Source organism: Colletes latitarsis, chromosome 9, assembly GCF_051014445.1.
Source record: "Colletes latitarsis isolate SP2378_abdomen chromosome 9, iyColLati1, whole genome shotgun sequence".
Classification (NCBI taxonomy): Eukaryota; Metazoa; Arthropoda; class Insecta; order Hymenoptera; family Colletidae; genus Colletes; species Colletes latitarsis.
In genome coordinates this window covers 25,128,780-25,146,058 of record NC_135142.1, presented here as the reverse complement: position 1 = coordinate 25,146,058, position 17,279 = coordinate 25,128,780, and the positions used below count along the sequence as shown (strand labels likewise).

Sequence of the window (17,279 nt, the reverse complement as noted above, 5' to 3'; positions counted from 1 at the left end):
AATAAGTAACAGAATCGTTTTAGTATTTTCTCTTATTTATTATATACGATATTACATTTTTTTTATATTAAAAAATGCTTGTAGAGATCGTACGTTTTATACTGTGTACATTTTCAAGCCAAGATCTTGGATTTCTTTAGTGTTCGCTGACTTTTGTGTCGTAACTTCTCGTTTGAGTTTCTCTTGTTTAAGGAACCGTGACTAATTCGAGTGCGCAGGTATGCGAGCAGATTAATAACCATGTTCGTTTTCATTCCGCAGGTAAAGTTTGGATAGGCGATAACGAGGTCGCGTGGCGGACCGAATCTTTCAAGAGGACCTCACCCCTAAATCCCTGCGCCACCACGACTACGACGACGACGACAGGTGGTGGAACACCGGCACACCCCCACCTGTCACCACCCACAGCCGCCCCCGTGACCACTCCCGATCATAGAAGCCCCAGTAGCCTCCACGTGAAACTTGGAATATCACCCGGTGAGTGAAACTGAACAAAATTATCGTCGAAATTGCAGCACCATGTTATCGTAACAATTCCAACCCCTAGTGCAGTGGTTCTTAATCTTTTTAAGCTAACTTGGGATTTTAAATTAAACTCTGTCGTCTGAAAACAGTGCAATATCCTCTAAAATTTTATATTTAGCACCTTCGATCATTGCGATTTACTTATATTGCTGCAAATTTATGGTAAAAATCGACCACGATGGCTACGGAGATTGCAAGTTTGACAAAAGTTCCTCGACGCGAGAAGCAGTACAAACACTGTGAAAAACCGAGGGTCGGCGGCTTAAAACGGCCTTAAGGCGAGGCCTCTTTAAATAATGCAATAAGCTTGATGTCATTTACCGGACAATGAGGGGAATTCCTTTTACGGGAAGGTCCGATGAAATTGCCCCTCGCAGGTGCGTGTTTCCGACCCTCGACAAAACGTGACTCCACCAATCACGATTCTCTGATTCGCAATGCTCGTTCCGTTTTACTCTTAAACTGGTAATGGTAACCAATAATAATTAGCGTTTTTGCGTGTAACTGTCGCACTTCGAAAGACGATCGATGTACAATAACATCGATTATACGTGATTTTTTCTTGATATAAAGGAAGTTACCAAAAATCTACCATGGTAGCAGTCTTGCCCTCTTCCAACCTGTTCCACAAGCTTAAGGTTAAGAACCACTGATAAACAAAATAAACAACGCTGCAAAAATAATAATTTGGTGCTCGATTGGCCGACAAATCCATAATTTGAATCGTAAATCAATGATCCATAAAAAACTGTCAAGATGTTCGTAGAGATAACCGTGCTTCGAAATCTCAGTTTTTATCTGACAGTGATTTCGATTCCAAAGTCGGCCAAATTTCTCGATAAACGTTCGATAATGTTTCTAAAAATACACTCGGGCTGCTATCAGGGTCCCGCTGATTTGTCGAGCGATTCGACGAGCAGGTAATTAACACATTGATAACTGGACATGCTTTCTAAAATACAAGTTTCATTAAATGAAAGAGTACAATCAAACTTTTCATTAAATTTTTCCTTGTAGTTTTTTTTCGATCTCTTTGCGTAATTCTGTGCAATACGTAAATAGACATACAATGGATAGCAAGTTGATACGTCAGCATTAAACAATGAGTCGAAAGTCGTCGATTAGGAAGAAGCATGGAAACGTGGCTCGAGGCGTCGCGGCGCGAGGAATGCGATTCGGAATCGACTATCGATCCGAGACGGAAGCTGGAACGTCCGAGAAGGTGGTTTCGGTCCGTGGAGCTCCCTTCGTTTGCTTAAATAAACATTGCTCGAACAATAGAGCAGAGGGGGGGCCCGATCGGGCCTCTTTCGTCGGCAATACGGTCGACGAAGGGGCGGAGGTTGGAGTTCTCTTGCTCCTTTCCGTGGAAAAGACAGGAAGCACTCCGCGCGGCATGTTTAATGCATCGTTCGGGCATTTCCATGTCAAACATCGCTTTGACTCGCGGAATTTAAAACTGTCTGGACCAAGCTCGCACAAACGCACCGTCCGTGGACGGGGTTGCGTGTGTGAGCACGCTGATGGGAAAACTACCCATCTTTATTTACCGTCCAGCCACCGACTGGACAAGGTGCGCTAACGCTCTATCGATCGATAAGGGTCGAAAGTTGAAACGAGAGACGCGAACGATCCCCGGAATAACAGCTTCGTTCAGTCAAATGCAACTGTTTTTCATCGGTGATCCTCGCGATACTAGAAAAAGAAACGAATATTTTCTAATCGATGCTCGGAAAGGGCGATAGATCGTGCAAGAAAGGAGTCTAGATCGTCGTTTCCACTTTAAGAAAGAATACACATCGTGCAGCGCGGTCTCTCCGAGTCTATTTGCCTCGCAAAGCTATCCCGCCTAGCTGCCAAGTGTGTTTATTCGGTATATCAATAAGGACGAAGTGGACGAGAGCGAGTACGAGGTCCCCCAAGGATTTCGTCCTTGTCGGGCGGCGACCTCTCCTCTCTGGACAGCTTGATAACATTATGTTTCTTGCGCCGACATATGCACTGGCCGGTTTTTGAAGAATGAGAAGGGACAACACCCTAAAATGTAACGGACCCACGGGCTCCCGCGGACATGTGTCGATGCGATGGTCCTTTCGGCTTCGAAGGCTGCGTTAGCCCTTTGATAGACCCACGACGTTCCAGGAAACGTAGTCGTAGATCGAACGATCAGTCACTCGGACGATTAAAACAGCGTCGAGGGAAGAAACGCTTCTCGTTTCACACGTATTCTTACGCCACCGATTTATACTTCTAAATTATTATTATAATCCGTTGACTCGATAGTTTGAGACATTTTTAAAATGAAAATGTCTGCCTCGAGAAATGGAAAATTCTTCTCCCGCGAATGCAACGTTTCTTTTTGTTTGAAAATTGTTTTCGTTTCGTGGAATCGATAACTTCCCCGACGCTCGGGTTAGAGGCCCATCTTTCTCGTCGCACACAATCGGCCGTCGATGCCAAACAGGAACCAATTAATCGTTCGCTGTTTGCTCGAGGTAGCGATGCATATAACCCACACACACCGACGGATAACGGGCCGCGCGCGACAGACCGAGAGAACGAGGATCGAAAGAAGAAGGATTGCGGACAAGCAGCTCTTAAAAAGTAATCTTCGAAGTCGGTGAACTGTGTAACGTAGTCTCGTCGCGTGTAAATTACGCGGCCCGGTTACGGAAGGATCCTTTCTTGCAGTTCCTCTCGGATGTATCTCTCCCTCGGGACTATCATTCTTCTCCTCGGGAACGGCCTCTTCCCTCCGAGGTATTTAAATTCCGTTTATTCGGCCAACCCAGGCGAATTATTTCGCGTGCCTACGTGTTCCGACTGGTTGACCATCGAAGCAAGAAATATGCAAAAGAACGGAACCACCGGCGTTGGCTCGTTTGCATGTTAATTAAATTCCGCTTACTTTGTGGAACGTTTATTTAACTTTCCCGTAAGCTCTCTGTCGATTTTATATCGAATAAATTGTAATTTCTACGAGGGACCGTCCGGTTATCTCCATTTTACCGTGCTGTTTGAAATATCGAGGAGCGCCCATATGCGAGCCAATAACTGAGGCAACGGCGTCAACGGTATATACGAACGTTTCATATAGGGCAACAGGGGACCAGGGAAAGGGTGGCTTGAAATATTGGCTACATAGATTTCGACCATTATTGCCGCGTGTAAAACACGGCGACATTTGGCGCTAAATCGATCAGGGCGCACTCAGTCGCAGCGCGTCGATCCTTCTCTCGCAAACAATACTTGCGGACTTCCGAGACACTTGGCAATCGACTTCTAAAGTCACTAGATACGTATTTCTAAAATAAATGTTACATTATCGAAAGCGGACCCACCCCTACAACGACTCTGACGACCAATACATTCTACAGTTGGATAGAAATTCTTTGGAACTGCCTAGATACGTAACATATTACTAAAAAATCTATTATAATATAGAAAGAACTAATCCTCGATGGAAAATTTTGCAACCAGCGTTCGTGCCTTGTACGATCTCAAAAAAAAATTTCTTCTCCTCGCGTACCTAAATTTTTGAATGAAGAAAAAAAAATTCTTCGCCGATTCGAACGGGTGCGAAAACGGACAGGACTTTTGCATTTAGCCAATCCTTATGGAAGACCGTATATCGCGGTCTAAGAATAACAACGATAAAGTATTCTCGCCATGAATATTTCGTATCTTCTACGGGGATCTCCCTGCTCGAACGTCGTTCAAATTGAATTCTGATTTAACTGGCCGCGTCTTGCCAGCACGGAAATATCCCTCGATGGCGTCGCCGTTGTACCAAGGAGACCGTCCCGCGGGTCGATTCTTTCGCGGGAATTTCCGACGAATCGAAGGGAAAGATCTACGCGACGAGTTTCGCAGTCTCTATAGCCGCGGCTCTCATATTAGTTGCGTGATTTATCGTCACGCAGTTAAGAGTACAGATTTATAGTGACCGAAGTCGCGCAGTCGACAGTCCGCAAGCATCGTTCAGGAAGCGGCGAGTTAATTGAAGAGTTAATAAGACTGTGCTAAAGTCGCGAGCTTCGGTTAAAATTCGTCGATGATCGGCCGTCGCGTCTAAGAACTTAATTCGTCAATGGCAGCGGGCACGACCAAAATTCTTATCTAAATGAAAATTTCGTATAACGGATAAGGGGCAAAAAACTCGTCGGATGAGAATAAAAACTTCAATTATAGAATGAAATAATTTATCGGGATCTGAATCTGCACACCGGGAGAAGCAAAAGAAACGTCGATCCGAAACCTGTCTGTCGAATAAGTAATTTTCAGGAACGTTTCACTTTTTTACGTTCGTCCGTTCGCCGGATCGCGTCTCACGGATTATGATAATCACGGTTGCCGTTTACTTTCTTTATTCTTCGCTTTACTTATTTTTCTTGTACGCACAGGTGCAGAGATACGAACACAAGAGAAATAAAACAGGAAGTATTATCCGATAACTTTAATAAGATCCCTAAGGGAGTGTCCTGAGCGAAGAGGTGGGGCTGAGACTATCGCCTAGGAGTATAGCCTAACTATCGGGTGTCATCCGATATTGTTTGAAAGCAGGATGTACGAGTTATTGCGTCCTTACAGACACCTGATAAAAAGAGGCGAGGAAGATCAACGTTTTCGAACTTTATATAAATCGTCGAACAATACGCAAGTTCATATTTTCCTAAAGCGTATCGAAAAGAAACGCGACCCAGTTTTTCGACAAAAACGGATTCAATCTCGTCGCTTGGCAGGTAAACAGCAATTTCCTCTTCGTACGTTCGATCGCCTTCCCTCGGCGGATAATTCGAGGAACCGTCATCGCGTATTGTTCGCGTTCTTCCGGTAGTCGTGGCCGCAATTCCGCATGAAAAATTAATAAATGTTTCCCTGGAAAGTTTGCGCCAATCGTTGTGCGGCGCGCAGGTACGGCCGCGTTCCGAGCCTCGTTTCGTCCGCCGCGATTCGCGATGGTTTCGCGCGTCTAAAAAGGTACCAATTACCTCTAAAATTTATAATAACACGCGATTTACCATAATTAATCGATTACGCCGGCGGGACGTGCGTTGGCCGACTCGCGCGAGCAAGCAAGCGAGCAACACACCGCTCGCCACACCAGCCGTGGGTATTTTTTGAGATCATAATTTTAGATAGGCCTCTCGGCGTTCTCGCTGACGCAAATGGCGGCGTGTAGGCAAATTGAGGTGAGATTGGGGGTCAGCACTCCGTCGCTGACCGTTACCGCTCGTGTACCGGGCGATACAAAAGCAATTTACAACTTTGTCATACTCCCGCCAAAAATTTAGAACCCTCGAACTTGCAGTTATCGAAATTCACGAGTCCTAACCAAATTTATTTTCAATTGATACGTGGATACGCGTTACAGGGAAGCTGGAAAAAATTTTGTAATGCATACGAAGATAACTTTAACCTGCGATCCTATCACATCGTGTTTCGTTTCCTGCGGTCCTGCGGTCTCGCGTCGACATAGAATCTTTTGACTACCGTTATGTCTGTCGTCTCTTAATGTTGTGATTCGATCCAAACGTCTCACAATTATTTCGTTAGTATTTGTAGTAGTATCTATTCAAAATTTGTATCCAGACAAAAATTTTGGGAACCTCTGCTGTTCGACCAATTTGTCTCGTCCATTTTACACGCGAATGATCGATGATCGCGTCGCTGTCGGGGGAAAATCGTCTGGACACTTCGTTACGACGTCAGAAAGTAATCCGGAGATGCAGATTAGCATGTAAGAGTGATCCAACCATGCTATTAAGATCGCCGTCGCGAAAAGGGTATTAATAACGAGTCGATAAAAAGTCACGGTGGAGGATTAATTATTTTCTTGCCTCGATTAATGCCGCCGTTATTCCAACAGCAATGACTTTATTTGAGCAAGGTTGCGCGTTTTTATTCAGCCGTCGATGCCCAAAGAGGACCGTGCGAGACGTGCAATTAACGCGCGAAAGCCCGGAAAAATGGCGGACCGACCGTCCGTCTGAAAGCCCACCGACTTCATTAGCCCAAAAAAAGGAAAACGCCCGAGCCGGTGGAACAAATAAATCGCGCGTTCGCAACTTTGTTGCTCTATTTAGGCTTCCTGTCGTTCAAGCGGATGCGTGCGAATATGTAACCAACCTGTGCATTATTCTCATGTGCTTCCTCTCCTGACAGCGTCCAAAAAGAAGCTGTGGAGGATGAACCGAACTACTAATTAAGGAGCAGAGGAGCGTAGAAGCTTTTAACCGCGTTCTAGGCTGCACGTTCCAAGAGTCATGGATAGAGTCGATGTAGGTATTATATGGAGATTTAAGGTTCTACGAGGGGACCGAATTAAAAAGAGAATGTCCAGTGACATACTTGCATCTACAAATTATTATTAATGATACTATTGATAATCAGGGCTTAAATACACATTACGAGTGAGTAAATCTACATGTATAATAACTGTAACATGTTGGGATCGAACTTGCTGGACAGCAACACACGATGCTTCGTGTTGTGTACTGAAATAATAGACACGTTGAAATTGAGTTATGCCGACGGGCATGAGACTTGAAACTGTTGTATACTGATCTATCGAGGCGTAACTCAAGAAATACTGTTGATTTGATCTACTTCTCTTACGATAGCTAGCGACAACCATGCTTGATACCAAAGGCGAGCAAACTTTTACAAAAAGGTTCTAACATAGCTTAGTACAGGGAACGTATTTTCTCGGAATATTTTATTTCGCTGCTTCCTATATTTTAGGCTATCAAAGTCACTAAGTATTTAGTATTTCGATTAATTGTTATAGTCGTGTTCCAGCACGTTGCCTAACGGTTCAAAAAAAGTTGTCAAAGTCCTGCGAGCACTTATTATCGAATTCCTGAAATTCGTTCGCTTTCGCTGGAATCGAGTAACTCGCGGTTTGCGCGATAACTCAGTCGGGGCCAGACGGCGTTGACATCGCGGGCCCCATCGACGTCCCAGAGTATTCCCGGATTCGATTTCTTTCCGCGTTGATTTATAGAGTCGCGATTTCTCGGCAGCTTCGCTAACGTCGAAGACTCCGTTCGAGATTTATGACGCACCGAAAAAAACTTCCGTCGGCGTACGCCTTAAACGGCATCGGCTGAACGGCCTGGGACCCATTACGGCTCGGATGATTTCATCGACGAGTCGTCGTCAAATTTTTACCGCGAACGTCGATCGCGGATCACGAACAGCGCGTATCACCCGGTACGTGAATCCGCGCGAACCACCGCGTAATACCAAGGGATCACGGTGGACCGGCTAACGTGATTATTATAAAGTCAATACGTTGCTAACTCATCAGCCAGCTCCGCCCTCTAACAGCCCGGTAATATGCACCGGCCAAGAAGTCAGTTACGCTCTATCAGTGCCCACTCTCTCGTTCCTTTCCTCTCTCGCTCTCTCTCGTTCTGCCCTTTTTCCCCTCGTACCTGGGTACCTCGATGCCCTTCCTCTCTCGTGCCCTGTCGTACTCTCTCTCTCTCTCTTCTCAAAAGGCAAGTGTCTACCTACGTCGGATAGGCACGTAAGTACCTACCTACGCGTGTAACCTACCGTACGTACCTCTCGGCCTGGCACTCTCGTCCGCTTTGCACGTGCAATACACGGTTCGCGGTACAGTCCGACGTATCTGGCGGATCTCGAACGAGCCGCACGAAATCGCTGCCTGCAATTACCCCCAGGAAATATATTACTTAAGGATTGCCCGTTAAGAACGCGGACGATAAGGATGCTTCCACGTCCGGCGATCACGGTCCTCCGCGCGAACCTCGACTTTCCCCCGTGGATTATTAGGGTATCTCACCGTGTATCGCGCATTTCGAAACTTAGGATGACCCGGGAAATATCCGTTGGATTAGAACTGTAACGAGGAATAATTTTGTCCACGTCGATCCTTTGGGGCACGCAGGGGACGTTGTATCGACGTTTCCTTTCGTTAGCCAATTTCTCATGGACGCAGAGTGTCATTGTTCCTAGTCAGTTCAATGCCAGATGCCAAATGGCTTTAGTTTAAATATTTATTATAGGAGAGGAAGGGGTTGCTCAAAATAATTTGTTTTAAAAAGAGTACACCCTTAATGGGAGTTCGATAGTTCGATGGTAAATTTATCAATCAGTCGAGCACATACATCGAGGTAAACGCGAGTAAAACGTTTCGACCGGAACACTAAGTCGGGTCATCGTATCCTTTTTTTCGAATCAGCAACGTCCCAGTCGAGATTGCATTTTCCCCGCTCGTTACCGCATAATTAACCGTATTGTTCCTCCATGGGGGGGTTCCGTTGTCGATGATCTATGAAAATTATCGATAGTTATCGGGTCTGGACTGCAGGGACGTATAGAGGCGCGCGGCGGCGACGCGCATACGGCGAAACCGGGTTCGCAAGTAACCGATAACGTAATACGGGAAAAGGGAAAAGCAAGAAGACGGCGTGCACCACCACCTCGCCGGCGAGTATCTGTTACATGCCTTATGGACAGCACGGAACGCGTTATTACAGCCGCGGGAAGGTGGTACGTGGGGCGTCGTGACTTTTTTCCCCGCGAACCAAGTTCAAGGTCCGGGTTGGGCTGGGTTCGTTTCATTCATTCGTGTGAAACGTGCACGCGTGTGTTCGCCGGGCTGCTGGAGAGAAACTCCGTGCTCGCGCCTCGTGGATATTACGTATGTACGTGCGCCGCGGCGATCCGCACGTCCCGATTCCATTTTTCGCCGCGAGATCGAGATATCGCATGCGTGACGGTATTATTACGCTCTTCGGTCGGCCGTTTATTTATTGCGTTTCGCGGACGGCTTCCAGTCGACTGTAATAACGCGCCGCCTGCGAAAAATCGACGTCCCTCTGGTCCCGCGTGGCCGTTTCTTTTCTCGTTTCTAATTAAAAGCATCGTTAGGGATGGCCGTCTTACGCCTGATGGCATCGGACATTTCTTTCGACCGTCTATTTGCGCGATCGCGTTGCTGAACTACTTGGAAAATATCACTGTCGATATCGTGCAGAAAATAGATTTGATGTCTCCAAACAAACAAACTTTGCCAACGTAGGATTAAGATAATCATTTATTTGCAACTGTTATTTTCACGATAAGTAAAGTCACCCTTGGGCTTCTTCGCGACACCGCGAGCCACCCTCGACGATGACACTACCCTCCGTGACAAGTTTCGCGATCCTGTGATGCACCGTGGCCCAGGATGCGCGCGTGTGCGAGGTTCCTGGACCTCGTGGTCCGCTGGCAGCGTCCAGATGAAATGAACGGAGCGCGTTGTCGGTGATGGTGCGCCTGTGTGCCCGGGTCTGGGTTCTAGGGTCGGAGGTTAAGCGGCGTGATTGAGTCTTGCTTACAAGGAGCCGCCCTTCGTTGCTCCTCTCCGGTCCTACCTTCTTCGTGGGGAAGGAAACCATAATGCAATTTAAGCCATAATACTTGACTTTAAATTGAAAAGATTGCCCGGGGGATGCGAGGGAGCTCCGCTGACTATCGTAGCAGCTACGGAGGCGGCGGCGGTGATGCTGGTGAGGTTCCAGGCCCGTGGATGAGGTCGCTGGTCTGGTGGGGGGAAAAGTACCTCGCTCGTTCTCGAGTATTCGCGCGGGACAAACGGGAAAACGCGCGGGAGAACGATCGGCAGCGTCGATATTCCGCCTACAACCGCGTTAAGCACCTAGCCGAACGACCTTTGCACCACCTACCTCTCGCATCATCGACGAGACCCGATACCGATTAGCGGGAATCGCTACCTTCGCGAGTACCGAGGGTCGTCTCTAACTCCGAATCAGCAGATGGTCGATTTCGGATCGGAAATTCCGAGATGCCAGCGCGATACGCTTCTCCAGGGTCCAGGCTTCTTAGTTTGACTATTCCGGGGCGATGTCCGCTTAAAAGTTTCACTCTCGACGGTTACTATCAAAGTTATTAGCGACGAAGAAAAATACGTCCAGAGCTGGTTTGTCCCAGGTGACACTGCCGGGACATCGAATCGCGCGGAGGAGCGACAGGTGTCGAAGGGAAGGTTTGCACTCTCATTTTGAAAATCTAATAACCTCGAGAGCACCAAGTTGTTTCCCCAATTGGCAAACTCCGGACCACGCGGTCCCGCTGACCAACGGCCATCTGTCGGCTCGTTCCTGTACTCTCCCCCTCCCTTTCTACGAGCCACCCCCTCGGTCTGCACGTTCCAGCTTACATTTCCAATCAATAACCGATTGAACAACCCCCTTTCGACCCCCATCTGCTCTCCCAGTCGCATTCCAGCGAGCTAACGGCCAAACAATCCCGCGTTCCACGGATCGGACTTGCTCTTATTGTCCCCGGCGAAACAACGAAGAACGCGATTCGCGCGGATAATTGATAGCCGATCCAAATACAGATCCGTAGATCGTGCGGCGTGCCTGTACAGTCTCGAAGGTCTATGGAAATTCTTTGAACGATCTCTGGCTGGATGATACCGCGTATAGTTAAACGAGCTTCCGCAGGGAATGGATCTATCGATCGACGAAAAACGCTTCCAGCCGAGACGTCGAGGATTCGAAAGTGGGGGAGGTCTTCGAAGAGGCGAGATGATAAATCAGATAGGTGGCAGCAGCTGGTGCTCGGGAAATTGCCTGCCCATTGTATCGGGACGTGTTATTTTGGAAAATCATCTCTCGGCTCTTTGCCTGCTAATTTCGACGGGCCCTGCGCCCGAAATTACTACCTACTTCCTGGGTCGCGGACCTGGCGGTGGCCGGTAACCCTCGGACCCCGGGCATATGGAATGCGGTTATGGCCAGCCTATCGGGTTTCTTCGAAGCTCGCTTTGCCGCTAATTGTGGTAACCCAGTTTTCCCTACTCCGGAAATGTTAGCGCTTTTCGGAAGTCTTCGAGTATTATTACAATACAGTCCCATAATGGCGATAAACGTGGTGAAAAATATGACGAACGTTTAGAATAATTTGCGAATTCAGTCACCCTGATCGTGGAAATAATTCACAGAAATTGCATGGTATTTTTTTCCCCGCAATCCGGGCAAATTAATGATATTCCCGGACAGGCGATGAAACTGTTGCGCGACGATAATTAACGATTCCCGCGGTATTCTTTTCCGATTTGTACGGTTCTAGGCTGCACAAAGGGCGCGGTAACGTTTTCGGGGTTCAAAGCGCCGCTCCAACGAATATTAAAAATTCTAGGATATCGACGGGCCTACCTGGTCGACTCCGACGCCTCCCACCACGCTCGCCAAACGCATAGACATGTAAATGCACTTTTTGCGGGATGAATGGGACCGACGGAAAAATTTCCGGAATGACGCGTAGACGCAGGCACGTATCGGGAACGTGGGCCTGACAGTAATGAGAGTCTTAGAGGGCCCACGGACGTCCCCTCGCATTAGCATGTCCAAGGAAGCCTCGATGCGCCGATCTACCGGCTGCGCCGCTTTCCAATGGAAGATCGAAATCGCCGTCGACCTTCCATGGGGATAGTGTTACGGTTATGGACTCATTAAGGCGCTTTTGTGCTCGAGTACGCCGAACGATGATGGATTCTGCAACTCCGTCGCCCGTTATCTTTCGACCATTTAGCCCAGTGGCATCGACAGCCGGCCGAGGGACGGTCGGATCAGTTAAGTCCGTTCATCAACAGTTCCCTTTCAGATGGACGCGATATTATTATTATTTCTTAATTATTTCTACCTCGTAAGATGCTTGAGGCCTTTACGGCGCCGGGTTCTGATAATTGATACCGTGCCATCCAGGTGCAGGCGTCCTTTGAGAAAAGAGTTCCGACGTTCTTTAGGGGGTCGAACGACGTACTCGTAATGTCTTATAAAACTTATCAGTGCATCGGTTAACCGCAGTCAAACTGAAACGCCTTTTTCAAAGAACGTTGCTTAAATTTGGTAGCCTCGAACTGTATTTTTACTTCGTTAGAAATTGCAGAATAGGGTAAAAGTATGAATATAAAAATCATTATCTTTCGTTTAATAACTACACAACAGCTGCGTTCTGGCGCCCTTTATTTATTTCGTCGTTTATCCTGTTTCTCCCATTTCATGGAAAACACGAACGTGACCCTTCACATCCTTATGTCATAATAAGGGTATAAACCGCCCCGTACGAATCGCCGAAAATCTGCCCTCTGACCCCACTGACCTCCAGCAGGCAGGACACGGGCGACATACAAGCAATGCCGTTACACAATAACATAGTCTACTGCACCCTAAACTCGCTTGACCCCACTCGGCGACGGGACAATGCAAGAATTCTGGTAGAAAATGTGTTCGTACCTGCGATGCCTCTCTCTGACCAGAATTAACTACCGACGCAGAAAGAAGGATCTCGATACTGGACTCTAAACCAATTTTATCCATCAGGGATGATTTTCATTTTTTTAAAGTAAAATTCTATCACTAAGACACAGGATAACTTTGTTAGTATTTTTTACTACAAAGCTTTACTACTTATTTTGTATAGGTAATTCGTACGAAATTATTTCTGTTGAAGTTAGAAATTGTTACTTCCGACCTCGATCCACCCCTGTGATAAGTTGTTCGGCTCCAATAGCCCGTTAAAGTCCCGACGAACGAGTCCAAAGTATCCTAAACGGAGCATCGAAGGATCACGAAGTGGTTCGTTTGACAGAATTCACGCGTCCAGTGTTTCTGTCGCGAGAACTCGCCATAGGTCACGCGACCGTCCACTCGCTCGAACAATCTGCCAGCTTCCCGCCCGGAAATTTGTCCCAGCCTGGCCATTACCGTGAGCACAATTAAAGCCAATAATTCACAAGGTCGAGGGTAGCAGGGCACGAGCCGTCCAGGGCGGATCGGTCGAATGAAAAGGACCAAGTGTCCACGCTCCAGATTTTCGAGTGTGTCCAGTTTCCCCTCCCCGGGACGAACGGTAGTCGAAGAAGGCACAGTTTCCACGCGCTGAACGGAGGCAACAATAATGGCCACTGACCATCGGCCATCCCTGAATATTTCCAACCCCGGTCGAATGATTCAATCCGACAATGGACCGTTCCGACGGACAATGCTCTGGTCAAATGCACTGTCGACGAACGAGGGTGGGGGTGGTTGCAAAATAGGGGCGCTCGACGGACCCTTGCCGTTGATTTCGCCCTCCCCCCGCTCTAAAAGCGCGGGTGGGGCTCCAGAATGGCCTTTCACGCAGAAACTCGCATCTTCTTCCGAGAACCGCTCTGAAAATTTACTCGATTCTCTCGTCGATGAGGACAGAGAAAAACGACTCGCTTGAAACGATATTGTGCGTCATTGAATCGGGGTTCGAACACCAGCACGAGAAGATGCGGGTGGTTTCCGCAATTGGACGGCTTCTGTGGTTCGTGGCACTTCTATCGCCGGTTTTTCGATACCTTTCTGACGTCGACTAGAGTTCCATTTGAGCAGAATCTATCAATGTATTCAAATTTTAAATAGCTTGTTAAAATAGTCTTGGAAAATCACTTCTTCCATTTGAAGTTAGCTGGGGGTGAACAATAACTGACTAGACTTAAATGTATATAAATTTCGAAACAAGAATTGTTCCTCTTTCGAGTTATTTTCTAATTTTTCAAAATATAAAATAATTAGTTCAGCACAACTTCGTAGCATAGAATTTTTAAAACGTACAATTCTTACGTGAAATAAAAAAAAAAAACCGAATATTGTCCCACTCGAGGATTTCTGCTAAAAAAAAAACTCGTCTTGGAAAAAACTTGCCTCCGGAACGTACACTAACGACTTCGAGGCCGCTTTTGTTAGGCAGTTAGCAGCGACCATTAAGCCAATGGTCTAATTAACCGAATTAGATAATTCGCAGATCGATCCGGGCGTAAAAATAATTAAGCGCCGACGTTACTCGCCGCTTTTTCCAAGCAACGCGCGTATTTATATATCGAGGACCGTGGGAAGGCCAATTTCAACGCAATTGCCCAATCAACATTTACAATAATGATCACCAGCAGGCGGCTGGGGTGAGCATAGATTAAACGCAGACGTTACGGATCGAGGAGCGTGTTCTGCGATCCACGAGTTCTCGTGCTCGATGGCGGAATAATACGCGGTCAATAATGTCCAATCGGTTTACGCAAAGCGTTTTACAGAATGTGATCACGATTCTTCGAGGGGGCAATTTACCGCGTGAATGTAATAGATGAATTTCCGTGTGGTTGCGTTACCAGATAAAGTACTAAATTTAACATTTCAAGTTCATTACTTGTTCTGATAACATCATACGATATATATGCATATATTGCAGCTTCGTAACAGAACTAAAAGGGGTTGAATTATTTATGTAGCCAATCTATAGAGAAAGTATCACAAATATTTGAACATTTTCAGCTTTAAATCATGCTTCAATCTGATAATTTTGTTCCACGCCAATGCGAGATAATGGCAATGATATTCCCTTTTTTTTAGCAGCACAATGTTGTCTTTACTATGAAACGCGCCATTCAGTTCTCTTCTGTTCGCACCCCGGTGCCTTTTCCGGCTTTCACGAAGATTTACAGTCCCGAGCCGCTGGAAAATGTAGATTTTTGCAAAACACGGAAAGCCCATTTGGAATTTTCGGTGCGACGTGTACAAGCTGTGTCCCCCCTTACGGAAGGAAGAAAAAATTTACAGCGTTGCCCGACGTCGGTCCTACCAGGGACGCAAATATGCTTTTTTTACCTTCCTTTTCAGAGGTTACTCTCTAGTTTTACGACTTAATGACTCCTCCAGCCGACGAGGCATTCCGAAATTCCGACGAACTGCGCCACGGTTGTGCCTTTTTTCTCTTCTTCCAGGCGCCCTTCGCTTCACGTCGAACGAAAGGGCTGAGAACAGTCGACGAACGACCTCCGAGAACAACTTCTATTGTCTACGATTCATTGTATTCTTGTCTAGGATCGCTGTTTATTCTTATTCGTGACCTTGCTGATTTTTTACTAAATTTTCTTCAGCTCGGTGTTTCTAAAATTCAATTAGTAGGTGAGTGTTGTTTCATTCGTTAGAATTGACATTTCGATTCAGGTACTTGTACAAGTGTTTGAGTAATAAAATTGGCAAGGAAACTCGGGGCGACCCAAGTCGGAAAGTAAAAATACAGTAAAAAGAGAATTACGGTGTCTTAAAGAAACTGGCCTTTGAAAGAAACTGTCATCGATCATAATAGTCATTCTTTCGGGATAAAATATTTCTTTCATATTTTTCCGTACCCTCATCATAGCCCTACGAAGGATTTTTAATGAATTATATCCTATATTCTTTAAATCTCTAACAATAAATGAGAGGGTAGGTCACTTCGATGTTACTCTACAGATCAGAAAAAAGATGAATTTTCGCTGGATAGTATAGAGAAGATCTCTTTTTAAATACTACCCCTTTATTGCATAATTTATTGTAGAAATGATCAAGAAGTGCCTTTACTAAATATAATATAACATTAAGTTCCAAGGGGATGAAAACACAACAAACATAAATCATTCTATGCACTATAGAAACGCTTTTCAAAGTTTTCGTCTATAATAACGCTTTTCAAAGTTCTCGTTCGCATCCAAATCTTGTTTCAACACACCCGATTTCTCCTCTAATTACCAAGTGGTTTCCCAACGCATTGTCTCTTACTTTCCCATCAAAACTTTCATCGGATCGCGTTGTACGCACGTTAGAGTCCCGCGACGAGCCGCGAAATTAAAAGGCTGCGTGGACGGCGTGGAAAGGGGGATGCACGGGAAGAAACGTTTCTATAATTCAGTGCGGTACCTACCGAAACGTCGATCGGTCGGGATCGAGGATCAGGGGCGGATAATGTATGTACCCTCTGTCGAACGAGGAGAGAGAAGAGAGCGTCGGAGAAGCACGTAGAGACTCTGTCTCTCGCCACCGGTCTCTCTTTCTCTCCGCTGCTCCTGGCCTTGCGGAGGGTTTGCGGGGGTGCACCCCCACAGGCCAGCTGAGAAGAGGGGCAGCGCTGACCAACGCGAACGGACAGCTCTTGGCTCACCAGTAGACAAGTTGCCCCCGGCAGGCCAACTTGGGGCACCCTCGGTTTTTGGAAATCGTCGAGCATCGCGAGAGAAGTCGCGCGTCGAACGGTTTATCGTCGATACCGCTCACGGGTTTGTGTACGCCTCGATAACGTTCGAAACCGTTCGGAGCAGCGGTTTGTCACACGCATGTCGATATCGTGGAAGTTTTGCACCGTCCAGCAAGTTTTTGCAAGTTGTGTTCGACGCGTTTCCGACCGATGACCACGAGACGCGAGTAGAGCATCGTCGAGGGAAGCTCGATATCGAGGGATAGGAAGGAAGGACACAGAGGCGCGTTAGGATTGCTAAAGGGACTGCTTCAAAGGCCTTCTAATGGTTGTCGGGATCTGTCACTTCGGGATCAAGAGGAAGATGCACGCTGACGCGAAGCCGACTTTTCGGATCCGTAAGCGGCAATTTCTTTATCTTTTTGGCTTGGAAACATGTTTTAAACCAAGATGGGTGATGGTATGATAACACTACCAGTGTATAATTAGGAGGACAACAAACTTACTTCGTTATATAGAAAATTCTTTTTAACGAGGAACACAATAATAATGATCCAATATATCGAATCTTCAATGAGGGATGAATTTTGACGTACGTAAGTGGGAAGTAGATTTAAATTGATATTGATGCAATTATTTCTGAAAAGAGTCACAGTGAGGTTCGTAATAAGAATCTTCTGAAAAAGGACGAGTTTTCGATGAGGGTTCGATCGAATTAACGAATCCCCTACTGGAAT

General features: G+C 46.5%; 1 protein-coding gene across 1 annotated transcript in view; it reads left to right on the top strand.

Annotated features, from left to right (window-relative positions):
* The window catches only part of LOC143345554 (uncharacterized), a 138,263-nt gene that overhangs the window by 77,647 nt on the left and 43,337 nt on the right, over positions 1 to 17,279 (top strand). The window contains exon 3 of the mRNA XM_076772815.1: positions 262 to 477. Within this exon, the coding sequence (XP_076628930.1) occupies positions 262 to 477 (216 nt within the window). The remainder of the gene's footprint in view (positions 1 to 261; positions 478 to 17,279) is intronic.